The sequence below is a fragment of the Vulpes lagopus genome, chromosome 5 (assembly GCF_018345385.1).
Source record: "Vulpes lagopus strain Blue_001 chromosome 5, ASM1834538v1, whole genome shotgun sequence".
In the NCBI taxonomy this organism is placed as follows: domain Eukaryota; kingdom Metazoa; phylum Chordata; class Mammalia; order Carnivora; family Canidae; genus Vulpes; species Vulpes lagopus.
The window spans coordinates 75,871,633-75,893,796 of NC_054828.1; the positions used below are offsets into that span (position 1 = coordinate 75,871,633).

At 44.9% G+C, this 22,164-nt stretch overlaps 1 protein-coding gene across 1 annotated transcript; it reads left to right on the top strand.

Annotated features, from left to right (window-relative positions):
• Positions 1-1,340: 1,340 nt before the first annotated feature.
• On the top strand, positions 1,341-20,742 carry ACP6 (acid phosphatase 6, lysophosphatidic). Its single transcript, XM_041756786.1, has 10 exons — positions 1,341-2,028; positions 10,300-10,428; positions 10,548-10,678; positions 11,004-11,083; positions 13,829-13,916; positions 14,724-14,856; positions 15,863-15,963; positions 18,318-18,413; positions 19,727-19,892; positions 20,554-20,742. The coding sequence occupies exons 1-10, from the start codon at positions 1,810-1,812 to the stop codon at positions 20,692-20,694; spliced, it is 1,284 nt and encodes a 427-aa protein (XP_041612720.1). The 5' UTR covers positions 1,341-1,809; the 3' UTR covers positions 20,695-20,742.
• Positions 20,743-22,164: the final 1,422 nt, after the last annotated feature.

A 22,164-nucleotide genomic window follows, 5' to 3' on the forward strand; every position in this document is an offset into this window, starting at 1 on the left:
CGCAACCACACATGTGTGTCCTGTCCAGATGAGCCCCTGCTATTGCTCATGCAGGTCAAAGGTGCTGCTCAGAATGCTTGAGACAAATCTATGCTGAGGCTGCCAGAGTGCATGGTGTGTTCTAGGGTGGCCTGTCAATTACTCTCAAAGATATTGGCACCCAGATGCCAATGTTACATCACCTTAAAGCTGCTCCAATGTGCTAAAACATCCAGTGCTCAGGGCCCAAGGTCTTTCTGCACAAAAGTTGCACCATATTTTTGCTGAACTATTGAGAACTGTTCTCTCCAACCACTGGGATTACATGTCATTACATGGTTTCTGAAGCAGTGTTGTCTGGCACTCCTGATGCCTTCTTTAGGCTATAGAAAAACAGTCTTTGGTTTGTAATCACATCAGGATGCACAATAAGACTCTGAAGAGTGAGTCCATCCATGGGCTAGGCCAGTGGGAAAACTGGGACAATGTGCAATGTTCCAAAATGACCATTCCCCCATAGTAGGGTACTCATAACAGTCTAGCTTGGTGAACAAGTTTAGATCCAGGCCAGGAGTCATACTCCATAATTATGTTGTTCTTTGCATTTGGTCCAGTTTGATCCAGGACTAGAATTTAGAAGGAATTAAGAACTGGTTTAGAGGGCATATATTCTGACTCTTCTCCCAAATGTCCCTCCTCTCAACTTGACCTTTGCCTTCACATGAACACAGCTGGTTCCTTTGTGTCCTGTTGCAAAGATCTGGAACACAGGCTTGGGGGACCCCTATATGCAAGGGAAACCAGACCAGCAGGTGGCTACTAGATGTCAATTAAGGTGTTTAGTCCTTGGGACACCCACAGGCAAGACCCGGATTTTCCCACAAGAAATACTATGGATGTGAGTAAACACATCAGTGAGCTTAAAGTTCTACATGTTTGCGACAATTCAGCCCTCTTTAAAATTAGAAGGGGTAGAGTAGGTGAAGATTGAATATAAAATGCCTAGTGCCGCCCTTCGCAAATGGTAATCACTCAGTAAATTGGCTCTTAGTTTCAGCGACCGTCGGTTCCAGGACTTCAAGGAAATCTCTTACACTCCACTCCTTAGACTTAAATTACTCCCCTCTGCCCCCCAAATCTATCCCAGCCTTCCCTCTTCCTACCCCATCGGCCAGGAAAACTCGCGCATTTGCTATTAAACTGGGCACCCAGTCCTGGAGACTTGCACCCGCTGGGACTGAGGAGCGAGGTCCAAGGTCCCGGGCGAGTAAATTCCTCCAGCCCAGGGCCCGCCGCCCGCAGCCTTATGGGAGTTGTAGTTCTCAAAACGTAGACCTTCCAAGCAGGCGACACCTCGGGACTCGTTTTCCCATGCTCCTATGCGCGGATCCACTTGGGACAGTCCTCGGATGGGTGAAGAGGTCTGTGGGAGCTTGCTGACAAGAAAGTGGAATCTAGTTGTGTGCGTTCGTGGAGTCTCTGCCGTCGAGGAACTCGGGGCTGGTTCCCGTGCCTTCCGAGCCCTGGAGGCCGAACTTGGAGTCCAAGTTTACGGTTCCCTGGAGGGCGAAAGATAAGGAGCAGAGCGGGAGCTGCCAACCCCGACCCGAGTTAAAACTCCCCGGGAGTCTTCGCTGTTCCCGCCTCCGCTTCTCCCGCTCCGCTCCCACTTGGGGGCTCCCTCTGGGGCCGGGAGTCGCAGCAGTCGCTGGATGTGCGCGCCCGCGGGTCCCCGGGACCTTGGAGGCGGCCGCTGAGCCCCGGAGCGGGCGGAGAGAGTGTATTCGCCTTGTGCAGCCTCACGCCGGAGGGCCGCCCGGGGCTTCCAGCATGATCACCCGGGTCTTCAGCGTGCGCACGTGGGTCCCGGTGGGCGTCCTGACCTCGCTGGCTTACTGCGTCCACCAGCGGCGGGTGGCCCGGGCCGAGCCGCGGGGGCCTGACGGTCGGCAGCCTGTCGACCGGAGTCAGCTGGAGCTGAAAATGGTGCAAGTAGTGTTCCGACACGGGGCGCGGAGCCCCCTCAAGCCGCTCCCGCAGAAGCAGCAGGTGAGAGGTCGGCCTGGGCGGGGGCTGCTGCGGCGAGGACCGCGCGGTCGACCGATCTCTCACCTTTGGAGTTTTACTCTCACTGAGCTGGGTTCCCGCTGGGTCCACACCCAGGGAAAACTGCCTTAGCCAGTTCCGCTGAGCAGTTCCTCTGAGCAGAGGTCCTGGCCTGGTATCCCCGAGGTCCCCTTCCTCCTCGAGGACCTTCCAGTTGTGCCCCTCCTGGTTGTAGTGTAGCACAGCTGGTAGCACTGCGCTGCTTAGGGTGCTTGTTAGTTAAATCGCCCAGGGATCTGGTTAAAATGAGGATTCTAATTTAGCAGGTGTGAGGTCGGCTGGAGATTCTGCATTTTAACAGGTATTGGGGGTGAACTTGAGAACAGAAGTGTAGTGCATTTCTGTGTGATGGTTTTGAAGGTTGTGGAGAGTTGCAGGAACCACCATAACTGGGATCACAGTGGATAACAGAGCTCTACATCTTTGGGAACAGATTTTACAGGAGCTTTTTCTCAGGGTTTGCTGGAGACCATTTGGGATCCCTTGAAGGCTTTGTTGTTGTTACAATTAAGTGCTGTATCTTGGGGCTCTCCTTTACTATTTTGGGTGTCTAAAACTTTTGTGGAAGGGATTTTTTTTTTTAATTGGCTAGTCTTGTGGCTGTGTCTCAAGATCTAACTGGTATTGTGAGGATAATTATGACTAAAGCACAAATGATTAATTTTTTTAAGTGATTAACCTTCCTGGATTTGATTTTTGGGGAGAAGCAGTGAAGGTCTCTGACCTTTGATAGCAGGCAGGCCTGTAATTGAAGAACTGGCTTCCCAATGAGGATAAAGAGGCAATCTGAAATCCTCAGGCCCCTCGCTGTCACACTTAACTGTGGACTGCTTTTGTATTATTGATCCTCCAGCTTAATGTTGGAGCATGTTCAACGGATGTCCAAACCTGATATTTATCATACTCTTCATGATCATAGTTGGCTTTCCAGAAACCCTTACAGTTGTGTCCTCACACCCTACAACTGAAAATCTACTTTTTAAAGCTGGCCACGCATGAACTCAAACTTTTGTTTTGTTTTTTGCATGAACTCAAACTTTTAAAGCACTTCCCACATAAATAAATACATTTTGGCAGGCACTTAATTCTATTACCAGATTTCTAGTTAGCCTTTCTGAATGATTATACCGCTTTCTACTTGGTATTGGAATTTCTTTCTTTTTTTTTTTTTTTCTTCTTCCCTCCTTTCCTCCTGCCCTGGGCTCCCTTCCTTCCTTTCTTTTTGATGCTTTTTCAATCCCTTACTCTGCCTTTTTGTATTACGTCACTAAATTTTCCTTATGATTTTTGTACTTAACACATCTCATGTGCACTCACTCTCCTTCATTTATTCTTGTTACAGAAAATCTGGAAAATAACATATAAGGGTAGAAGACTCATGTTAAAGACAAAGCTATCAGTGGTAGCAAGAGAATAAAAGTCTGAATGTCTAAGCTTGGACCTAGTTTGTACAGTATATATCCTCCCTTAAGGGGCTGAGAAACATTTAGATTCTTTTAGGACTTTATCCTGAGTCAGTATGTGTGTGAAGGCTGTGTGTGTCTCTCATGAATAAATAAATAAAATCTTTAAACAAAACAAAACCAGGGGTGGAACCAGCTCTCTTTCAATTTAGGCTGTGAGCGGGTGTCATCAGCTTCCTGTAACTTGTTTCTGGATATTTTCTCTAAGGTTTTCTTTTCAAGATCCACTTTGATAGAAGGTGTTATTGGGCTTTTCTGATCTTCCTGGTTCTGCTATTAACTGTAGTCAGAAGGGACTTCCTGGCAACAATTCTAAAACTAAAATTGCCTTTGGTAGATGTATACAGACTTGTGACTGGTTTATAGATGAACAAAAGTGACAAGTCATTTCATTCAGTTATCTCACAGATCTTCAGAAAGTAGCATTGTTTAAAAGTAGATTTTTTAAAAAAGATTTTTTAATTTTTCATTTGAGAGAGTGAATGAGTGAGAGCACAAATAGGGGTGAGGGGCAGAGGGAGAAGCAGACTCTCTGCTGAGCAGGGAGCCCAACTCAGGACTTGATCCCAGGATCCTGGGATCCTGACCTGAGCTCAAGGCAAACACTTAACTATAACTGACTGAGCCACCCAGGCACCCCAAAAGTTAGATCTTTTATGGAGTTGTTTTTTTTAGACTTGAATGGCTGTTGAATTGTCTTCGTTTAGCTGTGCTTGAGAAATAAAGCTTTGGAACTTGATTGGTTATTTTTTCTGATCATTAGATTAGATCCAAGTCCACATTCACAAGATAAATGTGGCCTTGCTTTCAGATTTCCTTCAGCTCACCTCTAGGCAAGATGGCCTCCAACTCAGGCAGGTTCTTCCGTTTTTATAAAACAAAGTCCAGCTTAGCTACACTATTGATTAAGGGATTTGGGTTCCTTTTTATTTGATAATGTAGGCAAGCTGGGAAGCATATTGTCAGTCTCATTGTTACTTAATACCCAAAGCTCAGCTAAGAGAAGCAGTAATCAGCTAAGAGAAGCAGTATTCAGGAAGCAGTGCATGAAGGATATGTCTAAGTCCATCCATTCCTCTGGAGCAGTGTTCTTAACTGCTCGTTCTTGGCAGGACATTGGATTCAGTGGAGTTTTAAAAAATACTAATGCTCGGTCTCCCTCCTGGAAATTCTGATTTAATTGGACCAGAGCATCTATACATGGCAACAGCCTCTCTGGTAAAGCGTTAGGATTATCTGGACTAGATAGCATTTAAAAAGTGAACCAACCGGATCCCTGGGTGGCGCAGCGGATTGGCGCCTGCCTTTGGCCCAGGGCGCGATCCTGGAGACCCGGGATCGAATCCCACATCGGGCTTCCGGTGCATGGAGCCTGCTTGTCCCTCTGCCTCTCTCTCTCTCTCTCTCTGTGTGACTATCATAAATTAAAAAAAAAAAAAAAAAAAAGTGAACCAACCCCAGGATATCCAGATGTGATGAGCTCAGGCTGGGGCCAGGCATCAGTTTCTTTAAAAAACTTTTTCAGGGGCAGCGGTTTAGTGCCGCCTTCAGCCCAGGGCGTGATCCTAGAGACCTGGGATTGAGTCCCATGTCAGGCATCCTGTGTGGAGCCTGTGTCTGTCTCTGCTTCTCTCTCTCTGTGTGTCTCTCATGAATAAATAAATAAAATCTTAAAAAAAAAAAAAAACTTTTCTGTGATGCCAGTCTGCAGCCATGGTTTAAAACCATTGCTTTATTCTAAAGATTTTATCTATTTGTTTGTGTGAGAGAGAGAGCACACATAAGCAGGGGGAGGAGGAGAGGGAGAAGTAGATTCCCCACTAAGCAGGGACCCCGACATGGGGGTCTATCTCCAAACTCCGCCATCATGACCTGAGCCAAAGGCAGATGCTTAACTAACTGAGTACTCAGGTACCTACCCCCAACGCCGCCCATTGCTTTATTCTAAAATCTACACGCAGAAAGGTTTTGTTTATTTTTATGTAGATTTTTTTCTTTTACCTCTGGAATGTAGCATATCAATCCTAGTATAGTATTATCTTCACAGAAATGTGCTTTGGTGAGATGTCATCATTCTGTGTTGAGGAAACTATGAGAAACAATCCCATAGAACCCATTGCTGTGACTACTGAAAAGATGTTCATTATATTACTCTATCCTCTTTATGAGGACCCTTGGGAGGAATTTGTCTGTTAGCATTAGAAGTGGTGTGCTTCTCCTGAACAGTTGTCTTGCTTTTATCTCTAGGCTTGTCTAGCTGATGGAGTTTCTCCTTTACATAAAAGCCAGAGAGCCTAGTGCCGAATCTTTGCCCCCTCTACAATTAAGTATATGGATCTTTATAGTGTACATTTTTGAGAAACTTTATTTCTGTGTCCAATTTTTGTCCGTATACTTGTTTGCTTTTGTCTTTCTTGCCTACTTTGAATTGATTGTTTTACTATATTTTAGCTATTGCTATCATCTACTTTAAGTTCTTGAAAATGGGGCATAAGTAAGTAAAATTATAAAGTTAGTCTTTGCCACTAACTTTGAAGCTGAAGAGCAAGAGTGAGAATGAGAGTTTGTTTAGGGGGTGGACACCATGTATGGAACTGGTGTATCATCTGTTCTTCAAATTTTAAAAACATGTACTGTAGCTTTGACATGACCTGCACTTCCAGGAGTCATCTTCTGGGAAATGCCAAAGAACCTTCTGTTGGAAGATGTCCTTAACAGGAAGAGATTTCTTTTTTCTTCTCCTTTTTTTTTTTGTTTTAATATTTATTTATTCATTTGAGAGAGTGAGAGAGAGCAGGGAGAGGAGCAGAGGGAGAAGGAAAGAAAATCTTAAGCAGACTCCCTGCTGAGCAAGAAGCCCACCACGGGCTCAGATCCCACAATCCTGAGACCAGGACCCAGTTGAGATCAAGAGTCAGATGCTTAACCAACTGAGCTCCCCAGGCTCCCCAGGAGATTTCTTTCTTTTTTTTTTTTTTCCCCAGGAGATTTCTTTCTTTTTTTTTTTTTTCCCCAGGAGATTTCTTAGTGAGGCTGAATAGGCCCTGTTGTTGACTTGGTGTCAGGACCTGGGCTAGACACTGGACTTACAAGGGTGGATAATTCAGTCTTGACTGTAAATGAATTTAAAATGTACAGGACGCCTGGGTGACTCAGTGGTTGAGCATCTGCCTTTGGCTCAGGGCGTGATCCCGGGGTCCTGGGGACCTTCTCCCTCTGCCTGTGTATCTGCCTCTCTCTGTGTGTCTCTCAATAAATAAATAAAACCTCTAAAAAAAAAAGAAGAATTTAAGATGTGCTGAAGCAGAGAGAAAAGAGACTCCAACTATGGGAATATGCTGGAAGCCCTGGGAACACAAAGGAGGTACCTCAAATTTAAAATGTCCAACACTGAACTCAGCTTGTCAATGGTCTTCTGTGCTGGTCTTAGTTTTAGTCACGGAGGACCTCTTGTCACCTTAGGCATCCAGCCTCAAAATCGAAGTAATTTTTTTCTTTATTCTTCCAAGTTGACCTACCAACATAGCCCCCAAATAAAACTTTTATCTACTTGCTTGCCAGGTTTGACTCACATGCATTGTGTCCATCCCTTCTGTTTCTACTGCCTTAGATGAGGCCTTAGGCCCTCATCAGCTCTATTGCAGACATCTTGAAACTGGTTTCTGCATCAGTCTTCCCATTCCAATTATGGTGATCTGTGCTGCTGGTTTTCCAACTATTCTTTGGAGTCTGTGGCCCAGGGGGATGCTGAGTGGCTGGGCTTCTGTGTTCCCACTCCTACTTCAACTAGAGGAACTCTAGTTTTTGCCTTTGTGGAAATCTAAAATCAAACTCTGTTTGGTATTTGCTAATTAAAAAGTTTGAAAACTGCTCCTAGGTTGAGGCAAACCACTTCTTTCCTATATGCATTCTTCGCCATCTCTGCCTTGCTCAAACTTTTACCTATTCTTGGAATTCTGAATACTACTCTCTCCTTACCTACCTCCTTACCTTGAGAATAATTCTCAAGTCCTGGTCTTTGCTCATCTAAATCCTCTCTTCACTTCGAAGGCCACTCATGCCATGAAACTTTTCCTGAATTCCCAGCCAGAAGAGAAGGTCTTTCTTGTCTTTGAACAGCTGTGGCCTTCATCTGGCTTCTTCTTGTAGTTTCTGTATTAGTGCTGCTATATCGTTTACATTCATAGCTTGCTGTCTCTACTAACTTAAAAATCCAGAAAAGGCAGGGTCATCATGTTCTTTCCATCTTTGTATCTTCCACAAAGGTCTGGCAAATTGTTGGAACGGTTAATTGTACCTATTGTGTGCCAAGCTCTTTGCTGGGGCTTGAAAATGCAGGGGTAAATAGACAACCCAGTCTGTTCTCAGAGCAGGACTGCTGAGCAGGGCGGACTTGTAATGGAGCTCTTCTAATACAGTTTGGTAAAGGCTACCAAAAGAGCCACTGAGGCTGAGAGCATGGGCCCATGGTCACAGCTTCTGGGAACATTTAAGCTGTCTTGTGGAATGAGCAGAAATCCTTCCAGATGAAAGGAGAAAGAAAATCCCAGGTAGAAGAAACATGAGGTTGAAAGACCAGGAAGTGTGAGGACGGTGCTATAGAAAACAAAGTTATATGGCTAGAGACTAAGTGTGTAGGTCAGGGAAGAAATACTGAAGTAGGGGCAGGGGGGAGGCAAGGGCCATCATGTATTTGTGAGTCATTGAAGGATTTATGCAGGGAGGTTATAGAGTCAGAACTCTGAAAGAAGGAACTGGGATTAAAAGACACTGGGAAGGGGATCCCTGGGTGGCGCAGCGGTTTGGCGCCTGCCTTTGGCCCAGGGCTTGATCCTGGAGACCCAGGATCGAATCCCACGTCGGGCTCCCGGTGCGTGGAGCCTGCTTCTCCCTCTGCCTGTGTCTCTGCCTCTCTCTCTCTCTCTCTCTCTCTGTGTGACTATCATAAATAAATAAAAATTAAAAAAAAATCTTTAAAAGACACTGGGAAGAAGGTCTGTGCTCTGAACACCTAGTCTTTTGATATCAGTTGCTGTAGCACCCCTGGGGGAAGAGGTTCAGGTTTGGGGGATTGGCTACAGGTGGGAGGGAGACAAAGCCTTTTGAAAGAATCGGGGTTTCCTTTGTGTGAAAGGAACCTGACATTCCCAGTGCTGCTCTCCTGGGAATTTCTGGGAGAGACCAAGATAAATATAATGATGCATGACATAGGGAAGTTTTCAAATGTTAGTTTTAAAACAAAACAAAGTAGTGGGGAATTGACTTAAATACGGTTCTTATGATTTTAAGTGCTGTAGGAATTCAGGTAAGAAGACAATCCACTAAAAGCTGGAGTAGTCACTGATGAAAAGTAAGACTTGAGCTATCACTGGACCTTGAAGAGAAAATGGATGGACAGTAGGGATAGGAGTCCCTACAAGCAAGGGAGAAGCAAGCTAAAAGAAGATGCAGAGGAAGCAGTGGGCGTGATCTGGTCTGGGGAGGGGAGGAAAGAGGCATAGTGACAGTACAGCTGGGAACAGGGGCTGAGCCAAGGTAGAGAAGCCCTGGAATGCCAAGTGCTTATTGCTTGAAACATTAGGAAAAAACTATTGAGTAACTGGGACAGGGACACCAAGGGTGGCTCAGCAGTTGAGTGTCTGCCTTTGGCTCAGGTCGTGATCCTGGGATTCAGGATCGAGTCCCACATCGGGCTTCTTGCAGGGAGCCTGCTTCTCCCTCTGCCTGTGTCTCTGCCTCTCTCTGTGTGTCTCTCATGAATAACTCACTCTTAAAAAAAAAAATCTTAAAAAAAAAAAGCTATTGATATGATGAAAATGACTTAGCAGGATTCATGGGGGTGAGGGGGAAGATAATCTGTGTAATAAGATTTTACACGGTGACAGTGAGATAAAAGACTTTTGGGAGTGACTTTTTTTCTAGACAGTGATCAATAGAGTTTAGTGCAAGACTGGTGGAGCAGTGGGTGAAGAGTGAGGTTTGAGTTTTGGAGCCTAGGATAACTGTGGTATCATTGTGAGTGACATACATAATATGTTGGGAAGAGAAGCTGGTATATGGAAAGAAGAAAGACTTGTTTTTAAAATTGAAGTCATCATATCTGACTCAATGAGTGTAAGAGTTTCATGGGCAGTTGGAGCTCTGAGACATATGGCTACTTGTGATATTTCGAAACCATTATAGTACAGTGGAGCAGGAGCCAGGTCTCTCTTAAGGAGAGAAGGAAGATGGTGAAGAAGTGAAGGTTTCTTAGGGGGCAACCAATTGCTTGAGAAATTGGATGAGAGGACGGGAAATAGGTGGTAGTTACAGGGGATGTTAAGTAGAGCCCTTGAGGGCAGGATGCATAGAAACCTGCAGATTGGTTCCTAAGGAATTCTTACAAATTTATGCTCACTGACATTATATTATATTCATTCATTTGTTCATTCATTCATTCATTCATTCATTTACCAAGTATTTGAATGCCAGGCATTCCGGCATTTCTCTCCTTTATTGGAGTCTGGGCTCAGTGCCAGAGCAACATCTCAATAGTGAGGACTAGTGGAGCAGTAACAGGACTTGGGCTAAGGATCCCTGGAGTACTAAATTACGGTCTTTTCTAGAGTTAGCTTTTTTCCTTCTTGTGCGAAAGTTGTGGGCCTAGCTAGTGTCTGTGGTTCCAGCTATGTCTTCCAAGTGCTGCTGGATATTACTGCTGTAAGTTTCAAGAAACTTCTAAACAATGTGTTGTTTTTTGTGGTCACAACAGGCAGAGTGGAATCTCCAGCTATTAGAGGTCCCACCCCATACTCAGTTTGATTACACCGTCACCAATCTAGCTGGTGGCCCAAAACCGCATTCTCCTTTCGACTCTCAATACCGTGAGACCAAACTGAAGGTGAGCAATGCTTCCCTCCTCTGGGAAGCTCACTGTGACGTTTCCATGGTTTTCTCTGGGCTGAGTTTAGCAGGCTATGAGGTATTTTCATTCTTCTCTATCTCTCTGCCCCATATTAGGGGGGCATGTTTGCTGGACAGCTGACTAATGTGGGCATGCAGCAGATGTTTGCCCTAGGAGAGAGGCTGAGGAAGAACTATGTGGAGGACATCCCCTTTCTTTCGCCAACCTTCAATCCACTGGAGGTCTTGTGAGTCACTCAAAAAAGGGATGCTGCACCCACTTGAAGGTCTTAAGCATTAAGAAACCTGTACTGACCCCCCCGATGATTCCCATTCTCACCCAACATAGCTTGGGGCTGTTACCCTTGTATAGTAGGATCCTGTGAACATGTGGTCAATGGAGGTGACATTCATTGGCTTTCAGGTCCCTTCTCTGGGGCAGCCATCCCACAGAGATTCTTCCCACCCCCATAGCTCCCCTTATGTGATCTTTAAAGCCTCTCAGCTACTCTGTAGGATAAAGTAATATATGAATGTCCTTTTATGAATGTCTCTACCTTTCTTTTTTTCCAGTGTCCGTTCCACTAATATATATCGGAATCTGGAGTCTACCCGGTGTTTGCTGGCTGGGCTTTTCCAATGTCAGAAAGAAGGTTTGAATTTGGAGTCTAGAAGTTAGCCCCTATCCCGGAGGAGCTTTCTTACTTCCAAAGCCCTCCTTGCCCTCTTTGTTGGTGCCTATTCCTTTGGTTTCTCCTCTCCTATGTACATGGCTTCTGTGGTGTACCTATCCTCATGAGTCCTCTGTTGCCTGGCCTTCTGCTGCCTTACCACTCTGACCCACACATCTGCAGTGATGCATCAGCCATACTGATGTGCCTCTGGCTCCTGACTTCTCCCCTTAAGCTGCTACATAGGCTGCATGAGGCAACCCTAATCAGGTCTTGTGAAACATATGGGGACTTTTAGCTTAGGTAAGACACTGCTTGAAAAGGAAGGAGGGCAGGAGGGACACTTAGCTGGGACCCCAGCTTACTACTGTTGCTCTGGTGGTGATGATAATCCACAGCATGACCCAGATGGTATTAATAGTATTCTGTTCAGCCTTTCCTCATTGAGAAAGTCGGTTGTGTTTGGGTTTTGACATGTTCAACTAGTGAATGATCACAGCTAGTGGTACCCAACCTTTCACCACCAAGGACCGCATTTGTTATTTTCCCTCATGGACCTCATGTACTGAGGCCCTTTGACTATCAAATGGAGCTGCATTTTGTCATTTGTACTTGATGCAAATTTACATTTAATTGCCAGTCTGAGTTTCATGTCAACATGACCTCACCAATATCAAAATACTAAAATGGTGCCGTAAGGCAAAGGTGCTTGCTTAGCTTCTTTAGCAGTATCTCAAATAGATACAAGATTTTCATCAGCCTTTAGAAAAATAAACTATGTAAGATAATAGAAACCTCCAGGCCAGAGGAGGTTGGCCTTACCCCACTCCGGCTTGGGTACAGCTGCTAATTCCAGCTACAGTTGGCTAGTGAACACAAACAGCATGTATCTAAGTAACATAAAGCAAACAGAATGGGCTTCCTCTTACTTCCTAGGAGCCCCTGAGCTTTGGAATAGTCCACAGTGCCTGGCCTCTAAAAACTCTTACTTGCCCAGCTTTTAAGAGGCAAATGCCCTCTCCTCAGAAACACCAAAAGTACAATTGGAATAGGAAAGCTGTTTCTTGGAGACAGCCTGACCTATGGGCAGGTCTCAGACTGAGACTGCCTCCTGTTCCCAGCAGAGAGGGAAGTGGTTTATCATCACTAGACACTGGACCCAAGTATCCTGGGACTCTAATTTGACCATGTACCAAACCTTTTTCTAATAGTTTTGTATATACTAACTTGTTTAATTCTTGTAATAACCCTATGATGTAAGTAATATTATCCCTAATTTACAAATAAGAGAATTAAGGCACAGAGAGTCCCAGGGACACAAAGCTGGTAAATGGTGAAACAGGGATTCAAAGTCTGGCAGTCTGGTTCCAGAATCTACACTCTTCACCTTTATGCTCTTCGCTCAGAGAACATATATTTGGAGAGAACCCCTGATTATTTGATCAACAAAGTGGTGTCTGAATTTAGTAAAGTTACCATATGCTACTGGAGTTTTGACTATGAATAATTTGTTTGAGAATACTAGCTCTTTGGGGCTTAGATTCATCTAATCAAAAAAAAAATTCATCTAATCACCTCACATATTGACCTCAGTGAATTCCAGAGAGCTGCTGAAGAGGCTCTTTCTTTTGCCATCAGAGAAGGTCAGGCTTGAGTTATGTAGAAAGGGAGGCTACCAGTCTGTACCTTCACTATGTACCTGTCTGGCACAGGGCAAAGCATCGGAAGGTATAAGAGCACCTTCTCTGGGTATTGATGAAAGAGGATAAAGATACTTGTGAGCTCTGAGCAGTAGCGAGCTACTGTGAAGTATACAACTGATCTTTGAACAACATGGGTTTGAACTGCATGGGTACACTTACACATGATTTTTTTTATAAGTACAGTACAGAAGTGTAAATGTATTTTTCTCTTCCTTAAGATTTTCTTAATCATATTTTTTTCTCTAGCTTACCTGATTGTAAGAATACAGTAATGTACTACATATAACATACAAAATATGGATTAATCAGCTATTTATGTTACTAGTAAGGCTCCCAGTCAACAGTAGGCTATTAGTAGTTAAGTTTTTGGGGAATCGAAAGTTATATATGGATTTTCGACTGTAGGGGGTAGGGATCAGTGACCCTAACCCCTGTTGTTCAAGGATCAACTATATAAGAAACATTGTTTGTAGTCTAACGTGTGTGGTTCTTGGCAGTTCACCTGGAAACCTGGCTTCCCTTTCGGGCAAGGCTGTGGGGCTGACAGGATTTGTGACCTTGTAGTCACTTTTCTTAGATTGCCATGTGCTAAGTCACCATTTTGGTCTATAGGATTGGACTTTGAAAAGCAAGAAAGTCACCTAGTTCTGATAGAGTCAGGGACAGCCCATTCTTTGTTATAATGCACAAGTGCTGCTAGTGCTTTTATTCAGGAATATTTTGGAATGGGTCAGGGAAATGCTGGTCTGATCCAAGTCTGTGCCTGCGCTAGTCTATACATGGCCCAATAGGAGGGGTTGTGCCAGATAGAACAAGGCTGCTACTTGCTTTCTCCATTTCTCAGACCATAGAAGGCCTTCTGTTGGCTGTTGGCAAGGCCAGGGCATATTGAAGGCAGTTATTGTCCCTAAGGAATAACCTTGATGATCTGTTCCCTGAAGCAGACCAGAGAAGAAGAGAGTGGGTAGATGCTGGGAAGAACAAGCTGAAGTCTCTTTTGCCTGTGCTTTCACCTTCCTTCCAGGACCCATCATCATCCACACTGATGAAGCAAGCTCAGAAGTCTTGTACCCCAATTACCAAAACTGCTGGAACCTGCAGGAAAGAACCAGGTAATTGTCCTGGGTTCTTGCTCATCAGTGGGGAACAGACAGCCTTTTACCACTTTTGCTGGCAGACTCTGCCTGAACACAGGGCCTGCCTAGGCTTACCATGTTGGTGGATAAGGGGCGGGAAGGATTGCTTTACAGTAAGGCCTGACATTGCTGTCCAGGAAATGAAGAAGCTCTTGTTCACAGTCACAAATTCATAGTGAAGGTACAGCAAGCTTAAGAATAGCCACGTGCTGGGCTGGAGAGATGGTATGTACAACCTGAGTGGAGTTTGCCTTTATAAACCATTGTCATCTTGACCATTGTGGGCTCTCAGAAGAGGCAGATGAAGACACTGACAGGTTAAGTAAAAGATGATTAAGCCAGCGGTTGAACTGCAAATCTAGGTGGGCAAGCAGAAGACACAGATTTTCCTTCTCTTACTAATTTGCTGCCCTGTAGAATAGATTGGCTTGAGCTGTTGACGCTTTACAGTGTTCAGATGTTTCAGGGCTGTGTGAAGACTGTGTTCCACAGAAGAGAGAGAATGTTGTTTTCAAGCAGACCTAGGCCTTGGTTGTATTGTTCTTGGTATAATAGAAGAAAATGCTAGAGTGGAATTTGGAAATCCAGGCTTTTATTCTAGCCCTGGTACCTGCTAACTTACTTTCATAAGTCATCTGAACTCATAGAACCCCAATTGACTCGTGTAAGATGGGAATAATACCAACAAATCCCAATGTCTTGTTATTGAGCAATAAATAAAATCCCAAATGATGAATGAGATATACTTTACAATATATGGGATTACTTTTTATTTTTTGGCAGAGGACGGAGGAAGGCTGCCTCTTTGCAGCCAGGAATCTCAGAGGATTTGCAAAAGGTCAGGGAAGGGATGGGCATCACCAGTAATGATGGAGTGGACTTCTTCAGCCTACTTGACAATGTGGCTGCCGAGCAGGTTGGATGACTATCCTCCAGCCCTGGGAGTGGGGGATCTGGGGATAGGAACCTGGACAGGCTGGCTCCTGAGTTAGAACCAGGTGGAGGGGTGTGTGTGGAGGCAACTGTGTGGGACTTGCAGGTGGAATGGGTGTGGGAACTGAGTAATAGGACACAATCAGGGAAGACTCCTCACTTTGTTAGGCGCATGGATATTTAACTGTAGATCAGAATTCCTTGAGGTGTGCTCTCCAGAATACAAGTGTGATATAAGTGTGTATACTATGAGCAGGCAGGGGCTGGGTGGGTGATGTGTAGGGAGGGATTGTCTAAAAGTTTAGAATCCCCATTATATCACTTTTTGGAGAGTCTATGTGCACAGCAGCGTATTAAAGAATCTAAGATGTAAAGCAAGCTGGTCAATCTTTAAATCTATTTTCCCCAAACTTATTTAGCCATAGAATCTTTTTTATCTAATAAATACTGAAGACCACACAATGGGAAAGCCTTCTCTAGATTCGAAAGCTAGACTCCTAAAGGTGTAGTATAACCTGGATCCTCCTTCCCTCAATTGTCAGGATGACAGTGTTCCCAGAAGGCAGAAATGCCCCATGCTATGGGTAAAATAGGTGTAAGGTTATAAGATGAGGGTTTATATAAAGTATTTACATGGCATACTTTTTAGAAATCCATTTGGGGAAAATGAAAGTCATGTAGAAATTTATGAATTCTGCACTCTGTATTTTATTTACTTATTTTTTATGGTTTTAAAAAATACAAATGTTTTTCATTTTGAAGTAGGTAAGGAGCCATCAGAAAGGAAGGAAAAGCAGCTTTCTTTCTTTCCCTGGGCCTTCAGATCTCTAGGAATTGCTTCAGAAGGGCCTTGGGGATAGGTTTTTGAGCTGTTAAGACCCCTCCCCAGGAGAAGACAGGCTCCCGAAGGCTCTGTGGAAGCTGATCGGCTGCCAAATTCAGTGAATGAGAAGCATTTCTTTGTAAAACTGTCCCTGTGGTCCTTTCAGGTGCACAGCCTCCTGAGCTGCCCCACACTGAAGAGGTTTGCACGGATGATTGAGCAGAGAGCTGTGGACACAGCCTTGTATGTTATCCAAGGGGAAGACAGGTGAGGAGTCTCTTCAGCTGCTGGCATCAAGTCATGCTTGGCCAGGCCTCCCAGTATGTGGGGAAGAGAGTTCACCAGGCCTGTTCACACCTGCCAGCTGGGTCTCTATATATGCTGAGGTAGAAATCACCATGTTCTGCTGGCCTATTGAATGGATTCAGCTTTAAGTCCTTACACTTCTGGAGCTGGGACTGGTGACCTGGGGTGCTTCCATTCACTGTTATACAAAACCAGGAGCCACCACTCACCGCTGAGTTTCTCATAATCACTGACTTTTCCCCCTTTTACTTTAAGTTTCAAAGGGTTTGGGTGTTTGGGTGGGGACAGCTAACAGAAAAATAATGACTGCCCACTTTGTTCATTAGTTTACAACTTAAAAGTCATTTTCCTATTCTCGCTATGAGGGGCATGTCATTATCCCTGACAGTGTCCACATCCTGGATTGAGAGCTGAAGAAACTGGACTTGAGTGATGTGGGTTGTCTCACCTAGGCTTGACGAGCAAGGCAGAGCCAGGACTTAGGCCAGATCACCTATCAGCCCTGAGTGTTTTTTGTGTTCCTGGGATCTGTTTTTAGAAGGCCTGTTTCTTGTCTACCAGAATGGAGAGTTTCTCTCTTACCAAATTTAAAAGAAAACAACACCTTTCTTTGATAGATTAAGAACATTTGGCTTGCACTGAGAATAGGTAACTTGGTAGAGGAGGAGCTGTGTAATAGAGGATCAGTCCTGGGGAGATGAGTGGGAAAAAAAAGTGGCTAACATTTCAAGAATTTTCAGGGCCTGTTACATAAGAGTAAGAACCTCTGGCTGCTTTTCTCCCACTCAGAGTCAGTACATCCAGAAGGCTCCAGCCATGCCATACACCTTGCCACCACTCACTATGACTTACCACCTTCCCCCCATCTGTTCCTGAAGTGGCCCCACCAGCCTAAATTGTCACTGCCCTCCCCTACACACACACACACACACACACACACACACACACACACACACATTTGGTAAATATTTTAGGCTTCGCAGCCCATGCATTATCTGTTGCGGCTACTCATCTCTGACCACGTAGCAGAAGAGCTGCCATAGATGATATGCAAACAAATGGGCACAGCTATATTCCAATAACACTTTATTTACAAAATAGGCAAGTGGGTTGGATTTGGAAAATGGCCAGAGTTTATTTTCTCCCAGTGTAAAGCATTTTAAATAAGGTCTGATTCTTCTTTCTATTTAAATTAGCCCTGCTTTCATAAAACTGATGTTTCTTCAAGAACAAATTAGATGACCTCACAGTGCCATCCAGCTTGGCTTGGCCTGTGTACATTCTTCTGGAAAGTATATGTTGCATACGGTATTGGTTGCCTACTCCTCACCCATTGCTTCAACATTCCTTGATTTATAAAGGCGGTCATTTATTTACCCTGTCACCACAAAAGAAGATTGGCCTAAGCCAATCAGGACAACCGCATTCTCATTAGTCCGTGATTAGGCTGTGGGAATTCTGGAAGAGGTTTTTCCTCCTCTTTGATAAAAGGTAAGAGGCACCAAAACCAAGCCTTTTTGCCCCTTATTGGCACAGCTGCCTGCTTTGTTTACCACTGTGAGATGACAGGCTTTGGGTTGCGGTAACCACCTTGTGATGATAAGGTGGCAAACCTGAGGGTGAAAGTGGTGGAGATGGGCAGCCCTGGTGGCTCAGCGGTTTAGCGCCGCCTTCAGTGTAGAGCGTGATCCTGGAGACCTTGGATCGAGTCCCACATCAGGCTCCTTGCATGGAGCCTGCTTCTCCCTCTGCCTGTGTCTCTGCTCTCTCTCTCTCTCTGTGTCTCTCATGAATAAATAAATAAAATCTTAAAAAAAGAAAGTGACGCAGCCACTGCACCAACCCTGTGCGCACTACTGCTGGACTTTGTGTAATACCAAATAGATAAGACATGTCCTTATGGTCTAAACTCCAAAGAGGGAGGGTTGGCCTCTGGGAAGCATGGATTAGGATGCTATTTATTCTGATCACTTTTCTAAGGGCCTTCTGGAATTCTTGGAAACCACTTACACCCTGTCCTTCCCAGCTTTGTTCTTTTATACCTGAAGGACTAGTTCTTCATGATTTATCCTGGTTACCACTTCCATCTCAGTTGTTTTCATACCAGGTCCATATCCTGGTGCTTGTATTGTTGGAAGTCTTCGTGCACAGAGAACACTCAAACTGAAGATGGCGCCATTTCTCCCCTTCCTGCCTGTCTCTGTCCCTCAGGCGTTACTTGTCTTCTCAGCTCAGGAGGTCCTCAGGGCAGAACCAGCTTGCATTCCTGAGTGCTGGTGCCCACTGGTTGCTTCAATGTTGTTTACTCGCCATAGGGAAAGCCTTCAGATGGCAGTAGGCCCGTTCCTCCACATCCTGGAGAGCAACCTGCTGAAAGTCGTGGATCCTGCCACTCCCCCAGACAAGACCAGGTACCTGCCACAGTAATCCTGCTTTGTGCAGCTGAGGGCAGGGGGGGCTCTGGCTGCAAGGAGGGGACCCAGGTTTTAGAGGGGCAAGGACCAGGTTGTCAGTCCCTGAAGGTAGCTGTTGAAGATGTCATGAGTCCTAAAGATGTTTACAACATCGTTACCTTTCTTCCTGCTGCACCCATCCCACCATGGTTTGAAATTTTTATGTTAGCAAGAAAGAACTCTAAATTTCTTTTTTTTTTTTTTTAACTAATTGAACACATGTGAAAGAGTAGCTGATTATGATGTCACACTGATATAACAGCTTAATAGGTTGTTTAGTTTGAACACCTTCACTGAGTGTTTAGAAGGGTATGATATCCACTAGGCATTTTTAAATGTTGGAATTAGCTTCTGAACTTCCATCACCACTTTTGTAGTGCCTGGAACCCCAGTTAAGAGGCACAGAGTTAGAATGTTCTATGTCCTAAGCACTTGGCTGAGCAGTGTGGTCTGCAGATGAACAGCTTCACTGCTGCCTGGGAGCTTGTTAGATTCTGACTTACTGAATTAGAATCTGCATTTTAACAAGATCCTCAGGGGATTTGTATGCACCTACTATTGGAGAAGCACTCTTGTAGGCTGCCTTCTTTAGAAAAAGAGAGACCGTAAAATAGCTAGAAACTCACAAGCACCAGAATAGTATGGGTCAGTGAGGTAATAGGAACATTCAAGAACTTTGGGCCAGATTTATAATAGCAGATATGCCAGTGCCCTTCCCTATACTTCACAGCACCTGCAATGCCAATACATTTCTAACCGGCCCTTGCTACCTTGCCCCCCTTGACTTTTTATCTGTCAAATACTATAGGATCCAATGCTAGTCTTCTAGCTTAGGAGTCAACACATAAAATCCTTGATCTTTCCTAAGAGATAGATACAAGGGACAAGCAGATATAGATTAAAATGGCACCTTTCTTACGATTAAAGCCATTTGGAGAATGTGTTGAAGGCCGAACAACCTTATTAATATGCCTTCAAAATGAGCTTAGTTTCCTCAAACTACAAGCCTCGCTAACAAGGAGGAGAGAGTGTTCGCTAAATGCATCACACAGCTGTAAGTAGGAAGAACATTTGCCACAGACAGGCGGCTCCCAAGGAGAGAAGAGAGGTAGGGCCAAGCCACACATGCTCAGTTTCTACTTTAGAAGATGACTTCTAGATGTTACCTGGTTTTGAGGCAAGTGTTGTTTTTTACTTAAAGGAGGCAGACAGCATCCTGGCCTCCAGAGTCCTGAGGTAAAGGACTGTGGAGGACTGTTTTCTCCTTGCAGAAAGCTGTACCTCTATGCTGCTCATGATGTGACCCTCGTGCCTCTCTTAATCACCCTGGGGATTTTTGACCACAAATGGCCCCCATTTGCTGTTGATCTGACCATGGAACTCTATCAGCACCAGGAATCTAAGGAGTGGTTTGTGCAGCTCTATTACCGTGGGGAGGTAAGACCTGTGAGGTGCAACTGGGTGGTAGCTAGGCCCCTCCAGCCCCACTCTCCAGTCTTAGCACCAAGCCTCCCTCCTCAGGCTCAATGGAGTCTCCTTGGTACGGTCAGCTCTCTGGATCCAATGGAATGACTCATAGCTGTAACCCAGAGATGAGGCAGAACTGGAAATAGGTGGCAGGCTAGGACCTGGGCCTTCTCACACATCTGCTATAGACTCAGGAACGGGACCACCTTCCTCTTCCCCTGAGTGTCTCTGCCAGGATGTAACATCCTGACTGGGAGGCCTGTTTTGAAAATTAATGATGATGTCTTTGGGAGGCAGTGTACGCTTTCAGAGCTGTGGGTGCTTTGGCTGCTTCAGCAAGTTGCTGCCCAGGGCAGATGCTAGAGCACTCCTTAGTGATTAGACCTCTCACCCTTCCAGCTTGGGGTATAATGTGACTGTGTCTCCCCAGTCAATTCAATAAGCAGTACTTGCGTGACCAAGCAGGGCGTGGTGCTCCTACTTTAGAAGCTGACTGGGTAGTGGGGCCTCCTTGGCTGTTATATGTGTGCATGCACACACCATTGGGTCAAAGCCTCTCGATCTTTGGGTATAGGAGAAAATAGCAGGCCAGGGTCCTTAGTGGCTCTGCTGAGTTTTGTCTCTTCCACAGGAGCAGGTGCCAAAAGGTTGTCCTGACCGGCTCTGTCCACTGGACAAGTTCTTAAACACCTTGTCAGTTTACGCCTTGAGCCCAGAAAAATACCACACACTCTGCTCTCAAGTACAGGTGATGGAAATGGAGAGTGACTGATTTATACAAACAGAAGGTGTTGGTTTTTCAATAAATGCCTATACACACTGCCTTTGTCTGTCATATTTGGGGAAGGTAGGAACAAGGGTTAATGTATTTTAGCAAGGGTATTATTTCTTTCTACTAGGTTTACTGAAGTCTCTTCTTGAAAGGAAGAGAGGTGTTATGTTGAAGCCAAAGAAGTATTTCCTATTTTTGTGGCTTGATTTCCATGGTCAGATGCCTCTGCCATGATGTATGCTGGGGACATTATGACCCTGCGGAAATGTTGGTTTGGGACTTGAGTTATTTTCTCCTGTCTTCATTTTGCAAACATATATTGAGCACCTACTAAGTAGTGAGCATTATAAAAGTGAACAGGGTCTGTCCTCAAGTTGTTTCAGCCTGGTGGGAGAGGCAGGTAAGTCAGTGATGACAATGCAGTATGTTTCACTGTATGATAAGGCGTATCAGGGGCTGAGTACAAAGAAAAAATCCCCCAGCCCCAGCTGGCAGGGACTGGTGGGGAGCAGTTTAGAAAGGCTTCTAGGGAGGTTCCATCTTGATTTGGGTAGGAAAGGTGAGTAGGAATTAACCAGTTAAGTAAGGGGGAAAGGGTGTTATGTGTAGGTAGAAAGTAAGCTTGAAGGTCAGGGGACCTTGCTGGTCAGGAGATGGAGCCCTGCTGTGGAGACCCACCTGGAAGATGCAGGACAGACACTCGGCTTCTGGTGGCTGTAGCTCCAGGAGCAAGGATGAGGGCTCTGCAGTGGAGGGCTGGAACCACTCTCAGAGTATGAACTCCACCTTTACCAGGCCCCAGGGGTACCAGATGGTCTCCCTATTTCCTATTCTTTATCAATTTTCTTATTCTTCCCCAGAATCTCTTTCAAACTTGCACTGATCTTAAACCACCAATGTCTTTACCTCTTAGGGAAAATAGCAGTCAAAAAACTTGTCCACTTCTAACTGTCTTTATGTTGACAACTCCCAGACCTACTTTTCTGGCTGAGGTTTTTTCATCTGTGCCACTTGGATGTCCCAGAGGCACAGAATTTTCTGTGTCAGAATCAAACCCCTCTCTCCTCTCAGACCTCCTCCCTCAGCCTTCTGTATCTGAATGAAAGACACTCCACCATCCACTCAGGTGTCAAACCAGAAATCCATCCTTATCTTTTTCCTCCCACGTTTTCCAAGTCTAATCAGTTAAGTTCTATAAGTCTCTCCTGTTTACTGTTTCAGTCTATCCACATCTTTTCATTTGACTACTGCTGTCCCTCCCCATCCTCACTCTACTAATTACTATATTTCTACTTTCACTAAGAAAGTAAAAGCAACGGAAGAGAATCCTATATCCCGGCCCCCGACTACCGCCAACTCTCTTCACCTATAAGACCTTCCTTCCTTCCTCTTACTAAGAATGAACCATCCATGCTCCTATCCAAGACCAACCTCCAGCTCTACACTGAGACTCCTACAATTATCTTTTTT

What these genes read in the sequence shown, in the direction of transcription:
- ACP6 (XM_041756786.1), top strand. Translation starts at nt 1,810, where the DNA reads ATGATCACCCGGGTCTTCAGCGTGCGCACGTGGGTCCCGGTGGGCGTC. An exon ending in CGCTCCCGCAGAAGCAGCAG is followed by an intron (nt 2,029 to 10,299) that starts GTGAGAGGTCGG and finishes TGGTCACAACAG; the next exon opens with GCAGAGTGGAATCTCCAGCT. An exon ending in TTTCCAATGTCAGAAAGAAG is followed by an intron (nt 11,084 to 13,828) that starts GTTTGAATTTGG and finishes CCTTCCTTCCAG; the next exon opens with GACCCATCATCATCCACACT.